Source organism: Cavia porcellus, unplaced genomic scaffold (assembly GCF_034190915.1).
Source record: "Cavia porcellus strain 051 isolate PalLab524CR breed Dunkin Hartley unplaced genomic scaffold, mCavPor4.1 scaffold_3, whole genome shotgun sequence".
Taxonomy (NCBI): Eukaryota; Metazoa; Chordata; class Mammalia; order Rodentia; family Caviidae; genus Cavia; species Cavia porcellus.
In genome coordinates this window covers 51281169-51293059 of record NW_026947486.1, presented here as the reverse complement: position 1 = coordinate 51293059, position 11891 = coordinate 51281169, and the positions used below count along the sequence as shown (strand labels likewise).

The following is an 11891-nucleotide window of genomic DNA, read 5'->3' as shown; positions in this document are numbered from 1 at the left end:
ACCTAAAATTTACTTTCTTAAGAAGGTTTTTTTCAATATTTCACTTTATAATTTTATAAATGAATGTAAATAAGAACTTAAAATGCTAATTGAATTGCTCTTTTTAAAAATTTTACAAGTATGGTTTTTGTTTTATCCATAAGTTTCCCCCTGGATAAATATATCATTAACATAAAAGCATATGTTAGTAAATAAAAGATAACTATAGAACTGTAAATGCATGCATACTAAATATTATTTATTTCTATATTTTAATATTATATAAAATCTTCTAAATACTAATGCACTGAATTTTTCATTTTTAAATGTTGATGAACTTGTTAGTACATGATTATAGAGTTCACACAAATATTTGAGAATATTACTCTATTCAAATGAATCTATGACTGGAACTGAGTCAGAGTTTGTATTAATAATAAATACTATTACTATAAAGGTTTTATATGTGACAGCACAATAATATTTCACTGACAACTTATGGAACAACAAAATATGTTAATATTTATAAAATCTATATGTGATTCATGGCAGAAAAGTAAGCTTATAGAAGTTTGATATACTATAATCAGCATAACAAATTATGCCAACGAGCCTGTTTATCAGCCATTCAATTGTATTTCCATTCATGCTTGAAAATGTGAGGATTTGTTTAGTTTTGTGGCATAGTATTTGAATAAAATGATATCTCACTATAAATCAGACTTTAAATTTTCACTCATTGTCTTTTTATATTAAATTTTATTCCAGATATTAGAGTAGCATTTTTAATAATAAAAAATTTAAAATAGTATATAGTTGGTAAGCGACAGAGCTGTACTGTATCTGAATTTATCTGAATTCAATATCATTCTCTGAACAGATATGTCATACTCTCATATTCTTGGAATAAGCAATATCAAAGTATTTTTCAGATTTCTGAGGATTATATAAATGCACTTAACATTTGTATCTGCAAAGAAAAAAATTAACTTCTTAGGATATCACCAGAAGTTTCTTTTTTTGTCTTTTTCGTTTTTATCGGTACCAGGGATTGAACTCACGACTGCCTGCTTGCAAGGCAGGCACTTATGCCGCTGAGCTAAATCCCCAGCCCCTCACCAGAAGTTTCTAATGCATTTAGAAACTTTACATTTTCACCACTATCAATTTTATTAAGTATTTTGACATTTATAGTAACAACATTAAACCTACACAACTATAATTTCCTTTAAATTATAGCTGCAAGAACACATAAAGTTAGCTTTAATATGCAGCTCATGCTGAAAACACTTTTTAGACTATACAAAGGAAAATAATTCCAAATACATATTAAAATGACGGGGCTGGGGATATAGCTCAGCGCCTAAGCACCTGCCTTGCAAGCATGCGGTCATGAGTTCGATCCCAGGACCAATTAAAAAAAATAAATGCATATTAAAATGACAACAATTTTTAAATTTGGTAATTAGTGGCTAAAACATAATTCTTGTTTCATCTTTTTCTCACTCTCTTTCTTAAAGTTATCCAGTTTCATTACACTTGATGAAGATAATTTTAAGGTAGCTTCAGCACCACAACACATGCACCAGCTCTTCCAATGTTAACAGGAGCTTCCTAAAATAAAAACAAGGAAGAAAGCATTATTTTATTTCTGCATTTGTGTATTATATAATATTGGTGTGGAAAAAATCCTTACTTATACTGGTTATCTTGTATAAATATAAAAAAATAACTGAAGTCTAGGTAACAGTGTAGTGAAGAAAAGAATACAGCATTTAGAATGATGTAGACCTGTTAAAGGATCAGATGATCTTGACTGAGTTTCACCATTCACAACTTTCTCACTTAAAAAAAGGTAAAAAAAATTCTGGTCAGAGTACCTTTTGCCAGTTTAGGTAATAAATAATAAGAATATACATAGTTGCAATTCCATTCTGTTCATTCTCATTCACTCTCTTCAATAAAACATAATCAAAGAATGAAAAAGTCAGAAATGGAACCTAATTCTTCTTGATTACTAGTGTACAATCTTTAGAAAAATAAATATCACTGTCTTAGTCACACATTTGTATTATAGTTGCTGATCTAACACTTTGTAGCCTTTTTTCTTTCATTTTTGTTTGATTGTAAAATTATTAAATTTATATTATTTAATTGTATTAAATTATTAATATAGCTACACGGTAAGACTTAAGGCATTTTGAGAGTTTCAATGAGCCATGTGTTTGGAGGAGAAAGAAACCTGTTATCAGCTATGGTTATATTAATTACTATATATTTAAAACCCAACAAAATGCAGTGCAGCATGATGTCACTATAATGCAAGTGAAGTTTGATCTTAACTATAAGATTTACCTGTTTGTATAGATAGGAAAGTGTTACTCATACATCATTTTCAGTAACTTATTTTTGAGCTGACAAATTGTCATCTTTTTTAAATAAATCAAAGATTATCACATATAAATCTTTCAAAAAGAGTCATGTGCCTTTGCAACCACCGGTACCATTGCAGTGCCCCTTTTTGAGCCATCCTTGGAATTTGCTCAATTAGATGTTCAACTCCTTTGAGAAAATTTTACACTGGCCACTTTCTATGTGCTCAAGTTTTTGAATAACTGAAGAAATTGGAAGCTCTGCCATTTACACAGTCTTTATAAAGAAGACTGATTCTGAGCATCAGCTATTAAGGACTGTTCTCTTTCATGTGAGTACTAATGAATAATGAAAAAGATTAACTAGACCAACTAGTAATTCTAAGGTATACCTGAAACACATACAATTAATTTCTCCAAAATATTTTTGTTAATATGTAGATTTGAATATAACAGCATTAATTTTAAAAAATTTTAAAATCCGCCATATACTCAGTTTAATATTTTTATGAGAGTACCTCATTCCATTCATTTTTCTGGGCATCAAATGACTCAACTGTGTTCAAATAAGTGTGTCCATCATATCCTCCAACCACATAGAGTTTGTCTCCAAGGGGACACATGCCAACAGCATCTCTAGGAGCACTCAGGGGTGTCAGAGTTGACCATGAATCATTTTTTGGATCATATCTTTAAAGTTTAAAAGACAAATAAGAGGTAAAACCAATCATGTTACAATGTAAAATTGCAGGTATTTACACAATGTACACTTAACTATAACAATTAAAAGCACATTATAAATACAAAATGTAGTTTAAGTAATAAAGTTAATGATCAGTATGTTATAGAATTCTCTTCAGCCACCAGAGTATCTCAAGCATATCAAAACAATATTTCTTTCCTTAAAAATTGCATTTTGCCTACATCAGTGCTAAGATTATTTTTAAAGAGCTATAACATATATTAACATTATCTTCAAAATGATCACTTTCCCATTTAATCTTAAAGTTAGTGTGTTTTTTGATCATTAAAATGATATATGAGTTGCCTGATCCTGTTCAAATGAGAGCTCATATTTAAAATGAAAAGTGATAGAAAACAAGAGGATAAACTGTGTAAATGTAATGAGATGAGCAAGATGAGAGGGAAAGGCAAATTACAAAAGATTAAGACATGATATATATGTCTATTAATATCTCCAGTGAATACATTTGTTACAAATCACACATTAATACAAAAGATAGTTTAAAAATAAAAGTAACCATAAATATCATTGCTTTTGGGAAATGCTATTATTTCATTTCAATTAGCAATTATTGCAGTATATAATATTTGCTTTTCTTATGTGGAGTTGATACATGTACATAATACATATTGATTCTGTTTTTTGTTCCTTTCCTCCTCCTCCTCATTATTCCATATCTTAAGCCCTTCCCGTTTGAGAAAGATCTCTCTCCCTATTTCCTCTTTTCTGTATTTTACCTTGCTTTTTATTTATAATTTGAGTTTCTCATGTAAGAAAAATTATTCATAGAATAACGTGAAGCAGGTTCAAAGAGACTACCAGGAAACTAAAAACTCTATCGAAAACTGGCATAACAGCTTGAAAGAAACTAAGGACAGACTATCTGAACTGGAGGGCAGATTTTTAATATGGGAGAATGAAATGAAAAACTTCTTAAAAGTAACAAAGAAACAAACAGCAATACTACAAAGACTAGAAGATGATAAGAGGATCCATAACTTAAGAATTAAGAACATAAAAGAAGAAGTAGGGACACAAACAAATGAACTAAAAAAGCTACTCATGGAAATAATCAAGGAGAATTTTCCTAATTTAGCAAAAAGTAAAGATACTCAGTTGTATGAAGCATACAGGACCCCAGCCACCTACAACCCAAACAGAGCAACACCCAGGCATATAATAATAAAAATTCCAGAAATTCAATACAAGAACAGAATATTAAAAGCTGTCAGAGACAAGAAACAGACCACTTACAAGGGAACACCCATCAGAATTACAGCAGATTTCTCTGCACAAACCATCAAATCACGAAGAGCGTGGGGGGAAATAATTCAAGCTTTGAAAGATAATAATCTCCAGCCAAGATTGATATATCCTGCACAACTATCCCTGGAAATTGATGGAAAAACAAGGTGCTTCCAGTATAAAGAGGAACTAGGGGAATATGCAACCACCAGTTCAACTCTACAGAGAATACTGCAGGATATTCTAAAAAAGAAAAATACAAAGGATCCAGAAATAGTGGCAGAGAAGCCACAATGAATGGAGCAGAAAACAAAATAAAGAAGACAAACTGACAGCTAATGACAGAAAAAGAGCTCAACAGAAATGAGGCAGAGAAGATTGGATGATAGGAACAGCTATTTTGGAGAAAATGACGTCTTAATAGGTAATACTGATTTAGTATTCAATAAGTTTTGAAGTGTCATCAAGCTTTTGTTCTTCTGTCTCCATTGGTCTAAACAGGTTGTATCTTATTGGATTTTATTATGTATGATAGTATAAGCAAAAACTTTTAAAGACAAGGAGATTATACAGAAACCATTGTTCATTTTCTGTTAGTTGATTCTAAATACCATGTAATGCTGTCATTCTCTTAAATGGTTTTACATTGTTTTGATATATTTGATGCTACAGTATACGAAGTTATACTCAAAGATTTCAAGGAAAAAGACAATATGGTAACTACATTTATGTCAGGATTATCTTGTGGTGAAACACTCTTCTGCTTAAATGCTTATGTTTTGATCTGCGCTGTTTTGCTGTTATGTCTTCTTTTATCTCAATCTCCACTTCATTATTTACTTTTTTATTTTTATCCTTTTAATTAAGGGAAAAATAAATAAAAATAGAAGGATATATTGTAGTAACCCACTTTGACTTTCCATTATCTTGATTTAAAGCCCTGTATTACTCTCACCATCTTGTTTTTGTCTGATGTCCCCCTATTCTGTTTTGCTTGATAGTACCAGGTTCGAAAGTTTAGGCAACAGCTGTGAAGATAGTGAGATTCATTATGAGGCCCATTCTTGTTGACTATTATCTACTTTTGACGACCTATAATGTCTCCAATATTTTGGTTTTGTCGCTGAAAAGAAAGCCCACAAACTGGGAAAAGCTTTTAGGGAACTCTCTCTCAGACAAGGGACTCTTGTCTAAAACATATAAAGAATTGTAAAAAAACTCAGACTCCCAAAATTCTAAGATCCAATCCAAAAATGGGCATCTGAAATGACTACTCACTTCTCAGATGAAGAAATACAAATTGCAAATAAAAACATGAAAAAATGTTCATCATCATTGGTCATTAGAGAAACGCAAATTAAAACCACACTGAGATACCATCTCACTCCTGAAAGAATGGCCAGGATCAAGAAAACCAACAACAACAAATGCTGGAAAGGCTGTGGGGGAAAAGGAACTCTCCTACACTGTTGGTGGGAGTGTAGACTGGTACAACCTTTGTAGAGGTCAGTCTGGAGATTTCTCAAAAAGCTGGGATTGGAAGTCCCATTTGTTCCAGCTATTCCACTTCTAGGCATATTCCCAGAAGAACTAAAAGCATCATATCACAGTGATATATGTGCACCTATGTTTATAGCAGCACAATTTGTAATCGCCAGATCTTGGAAACAACCCAAGTGTCCATCAACTGATGAATAGATAAAAAAGTTGTGGTATTTCTATACAATGGAGTACTACACAGATATAAAGAAGGATCACATTGAGATATTTATCAATAAATGAGCGAAGCTTGAGATCATACTCATAAGTGAAATAAATCAGTCTCTCATGTGTGAATACCGAATAGTTTCCCTAATGTAAGTAATGATTAAAATATATAAAAGTATGTGGTAATCATGATTCCCCATTATATGGCCTTGAAACCTTATAAAGTTTTCACTTATTAATTGGAAAGGCTTTATTCTGGGCTTCTTGATATGGAAATATTTGAAGCTATAGTATAAGAAGTTATATTCAAATATTTCAAGGAAAAAGATATACACTATGGTAACTACTACTAAATTGGGTTATTTGATGGTGAAGCACTAGGTTGCTGAAACAGTCATGCTTTGACCTATTTTGTTATGATGTTATATCCCCTTTTATCTCAATCTCTCCCTTATTCACTAAAAAAAATTATTTAGTTATTTTTTATGTTTTTTAATTAAAGGGAAAATTTTATAAATTAGCAGGAGATATCATAGTAACTTTTTAAAAATTTCCTATTAACTTGTTTTGAAGTCCTGTAATATGCCCAATATCTTGTTTTGACTGATTAGACTCTGTTCCATTCTGTATGATAGTATCAAGTTTGGGGGTATAGGCAACTACTTAGAAGGCAATAAGATTCACTATGATGCCCATTCTGGTTTGACTATTGTCTCCTTTGGAAGTCCTGTAATGTTCACAATGTTTAAGTTTTATTGGTCTTGTTCTCTACTGTTTTGTTCAACTTTATAATAACTAATGAGATAGACAATTCTTTTTAAGGAAACAAGAGACATAATGGTAACCATTGTTGATAACCTTGTACTCTGTTCTTACATCATTTACTATGTCTATCCTTGGTTTTGACTGAAAGCTTTGTTTTGCCATATTTGACTTTATTCTCTTTCAAAAAAAAGTACTACGAACTAAGGAGTAATAAAACCCAAAATGTGTAAATTTTGTTGTAAAAAAGAGAGGGAAAAATGTGCTCTGAAGGATACAAATGCAAGTGTGTTTAGGGGTGTTAAATAGCTGACTATATTAATGTTTTTGGTTGGATTATTGAACACAACTGTTTGCAGTATCTCTGTTTGAATGTTCACTTTGTATGCTTTGATACTGTGACTTGAGCAACTATCTCTAAGAAGATAATGTGTAACCTATTAACTGGTGATTTCTTAGTGTTTTTTAATAGTTCTGTATTACTTGTACCCTTGCACCGCTTTGTTTTGTTTTGTTTTGTTTTGTTTTGTTTTTCTTTTTCCTTTTAAATAAAATTTAAAAAAAAGAACTGAAGATGATAATTCTAAGAATACGAATATAAAAATTTATCTGGCAAGGCAAGCGATTAAAAGTAGAAAAACAGGGAACAACCTACATGAAAATGATAACACAAGGAGAATTCAATATATATTCATTATAGCCATCAATCTAAATGATCTCCATTCACAATCAAAACAAATTAAAAAATGAAACATAAAGATTCAACACCAGAAAGATAACGTCAATAACAAACCAACATATAACAGTTATAACCATTAATGTAAATGGTCTCAATGCACCAATTAAAAGAAACAGACAGGCAGAATGGATAATGATACAACATCCAACCATATGCTGTCTACAAGTAACCCAAAAGAATATTCACAGACTGAAAGTCAATGGATGGAAAACAATACTACATGCAACAGGAACCCCCAAAAAGTGGGGGTAGCTATTCTGTTTGCAGACAATGTGAACTTCAAACTATTAAAGATCAAAAGAGATAAAGAAGGTAATTACATACTGGTTAGGGGAAAACTTTAAGAGGAATAGATAAGAATCTTAAATATGTATGCACCAAATTCCAGAGCACCCAGTTATATAAAACAAGTATTAACAGAAATGAAAAATCAAATTATCAGTAACACAATTGTAACAGGAGACCATGACACACCATTGACACCAAGGGATAGATCAACAAGACAGAAAATCAGCAAAGAAATAACAGAACTAAATCACACATGTGAACAAATGGACTTGATAGACATATCTAGAGTGTTCCATACAACAACATCAGAATACACATTCTCCTCAGCAGTATATGGGACATTCTCTAAAACAGACCGTATATTAGCCCACAGAACATATTTAAATAAATGAAAATAGTTCAAATTATCTCATGCATGTAATAGGATCATAGCACCATGAAATGAGAAATTAATGATAAAAGATATGGCAAAAATCCCAAAAACAAATGGAAGCTGAATAAAGTACTCTTGAGTAATCAATAGGTCACAGGGGAAAATAAATAAGAAATGAAACAACATCTACAAGAAAATGAAAATACAGATACAACTTACTGGAATCTGTGGGATGAAATGAAAGCTGTCCTTAGAGGGAAATTTATTGCACTGAGTTCCCACATTAGGAAAACAGAATGAATATAAATAAATAACCTGATGCTACATCTCAAACCTCTAGCAAAAGAAGAGCAAGTCAAGCCCAAAGCCAAAAGAAGGGAGGAAATTATAAAAATCAGAGCAGAAAGTAATGCAATAGAGACTGAGAAAACAATCCAAAGAATCAATGAATCAAAGAGTTGATTCTTTGAAAGTGTAAATAAAATTGATAAGTTCCTAGAAAACCTTATTTTAAAAAGGGAAGAAAAAGCTCAAATTCATGCAATAAGGGATGAAAAAGGCAAAATCACTACAGACTCTGGAGAAATATCGAAGATCGTCAACACCTATTTTCAAAAACGTCTCTCATAGGTTTGATAACACAGAAGAAATATACAGATTCCTAGAAAAATATGAAATACCAAAGTTAGAACAAGAAGATGGAAAACTGCTGAATAACCCAATTTCTATTAATTAAATTGAAAATGTAATTAAGACCTTATCTACAAAGAAGAGCCCAGGCCCAAATGAATGCACTGCAGAATTCTATAAGAAATAAAAAGAAGGGGCTGGGGATTTAGCTCAGGGCATAAGCACCTGCCTTATAAGCAGGCAGTCATGAGTTTGATCCCTGGTACCGATAAAAAGGAAAAAGACCAAAAAAATTTAAAAAAAAAGAAACAAAAAGAAGACTTAATGCTGACACTCCTCAAACTATTCAATGAAATTAAAAGGGAAGCAATCCTTCCTAAGTCATTCCTGGAAGCAAATATTACTCTAGTACCAAAACATGCGAAAGACCCAACTATAAAAGAGAACTGCAGGCCAGTCTCCCTAATGAACACAGGTACAAAAATCCTCAATAAACTATTTGCAAATAGGATGCAGCAAATCATCAAGATTGCACACCATGACCAAGTGGGATGAATCAGAGGATGCAGGGATGGTTCAACATATGTAAATCAATAAATGTAATCCACCATATCAATAAAGCCAAAAGTAAGAATCACATGATCATTTCTATAGATGCAGAAAATACTTTTGATAAGGTCCAACATTCATTTATGACAAGAACTTTACAGAAAATTGGAATAGATGGTCTTTATCTCAGTATAATAAATGCCATATATCACATCTATCATTAAATGGCCAAAATTGAAGGAATTTGCCTTAAAATAGTGCACAAGACAAGGATTTCCCTTTTCATCACTCCTATTTAATATAGTACTGGAAATACTAGCCAGAGCAATTAGACAAGAGAGAGAAATAAAAGGGGCAAAGATAGGAAGAGAATAAGTTTAATTATCATTATGTGCGGATGATATGATAATCTATATAGAAGATCCTCAAAACTCCATTGAAAGACTCCTAGACATAATAAATTCATGTAGCTGGATACACAAAATTAATACTAAAAAATCAGTAGCATTCCTATACACTAACAAAAAAAATCACAGAGAGAGAAATAAGAGAAGCCACACTCTTCACTAGCAACCAAAATAATGAAATATTTAGGAACTATTCTCATGAAAGAAGTGAAAGATCTATGAAGGGAAAATTATAATACATTGAGAAAAGAAATTGAAGCGAATCTCAGAAAATGGAATGATATCCCTTGCACATGGATAGGAAGAATAAATATTGTGACAATGGCCATTTTCCCAAAACTGTTATACAGATTCAAAGCAATCCAAATAAAAATACCATCAACATACCTCATAGATCTTGAGAAATCACTCCTAAAGTTCATCTGGAGCAAGAAGAGACCTATACTAGCAAAGACACTTCTAAGCAGAAAAGGCAAGGCAGGAGGCATCACAATCCCTGACTTGAAGACATATTACAAAGCAACTGTAGTAAAATCATCATGGTACTAGAATGAAAACAGAGCTGAAGATCAATGGAACAACAACAAACACACTCAAACACCTTATTTTTGATAAAGGGGCCCAACATGCTCACTGGAAGAACGACAGTCTCTTTAATAAATGGTGCTGGAAAAACTGGCTCTCCATATGCCAAAAACTATAACTAGACCCATGCCTATCATCATGTACTGAATTAAAATCTAAATGGATGAAAGATCTGAATTTTAAAACAAACACTAAATCTATTGCAAGACAAATTGGATAAAAACATTGAGACATAGGGGTAGGTAGAGAATTCATGAATAGGAATCATTCCCAGAAGAACTGAAAACATCATACAACAGTGATATATATGCACCCATGTTTATAGCAGCACAATTTGTAATAGCCTGATCTTATAAACTACCTAGTTGTCCATCAGCTGAGGAATGGATAAAAATTTTGTGCTATTTTTATACAATGGAGTAATACTCAGCTATAAAGAATGATCACATTGAAATATTAAGTATAAATGGGCACAGCTTGAGTTCATACTCATAAACAAAATAAACCAAACTCACATGTTTAAATACTGAATCATTTACCTAGAATATATAAAAGTATGTGGTAATCATAATTCCCCATTATATTGTTTTGAAGTTTTATAATGTTTCCATTCATTAATTTATTACGCCTTTATTCTGGGTTGTTTGATTTTATTGTCTGTGATGGTATGAACAGCTATTTTGAGAAAACAAGACATAATAATAGCTAGTGCTGATTTAATATCATCTTGTTTTAAAGTCCCATCAACCTTTTGGTCTTCCATCTCCATCGGTCTTATGTTGTATCTTATTGGATTTTATTATATGTGATAGTACACACTTTCATAGAAAAGGAGATAATATAGAAACCAATGTTCATTTTCTATTAGTTGGTTCTAAATACCCTGTAATACTTTCATTATCTTGAGTGGTTTTACAATGTCATGTTATGTTTGATTTTATAGCATACAATGCTACACTCAAATATTTCAAGGAAATAGACATTATGGTATCTACTGGTTTTTTGAGTTATCTTATGGTGAAACACTATTTTACTTAAGTTGTTCTCTTCTCACCTGTGTTGTTGTGTCCTCTTTTATCTTGATCTTCTTATTTTTTTTTAAATTTTTAAATAAAAGAATTTTAAAAATGATACATGATCCAACAGTGTGCTGCACACAAAACATATTTAACTGCAAAATAAATTTGCAGATTGAGTGTCAAAGATGGAAAAAATATTCCATTCTACCAGTACCCAGGAAAAAGAAAAGTGTCTTCTCTTTTATTGGCAAAGTGAACTTCAAGACAAAACTGTTCAAAGGTCACAAAGAAGATTTCTATGTACGTGTTAAGGGAAATGTGCAAGAAGGAGCGACAACAATTATAAATATATATGCACCAAACACCAGGGTACAGAATTATAAAAAATATTAATGAGCATGAAAAATAAAAAAAATACACAGTTGTATTGTGAACCCTTATTATTCCACTTTCACAAATAGATAAATTAATTGGGGAAAAATCAACCAAAA

The 11891-nt window shown here is 31.6% G+C and overlaps 1 protein-coding gene across 1 annotated transcript in view; it reads right to left on the bottom strand.

Moving 5' to 3' along the window:
- Window positions 1–718: 718 nt before the first annotated feature.
- Klhl4 (kelch like family member 4) overlaps window positions 719–11891 on the bottom strand; it is a 146719-nt gene continuing 135546 nt past the window's right edge. Inside the window, exons 10-11 of the mRNA XM_063246162.1 lie at window positions 2870–3041; window positions 719–1593 (exon numbers count right to left, since the gene is read on the bottom strand). Coding sequence (XP_063102232.1) covers window positions 1534–1593; window positions 2870–3041 — 232 coding nt within the window. The 3' untranslated portion in view covers window positions 719–1533. The remainder of the gene's footprint in view (window positions 1594–2869; window positions 3042–11891) is intronic.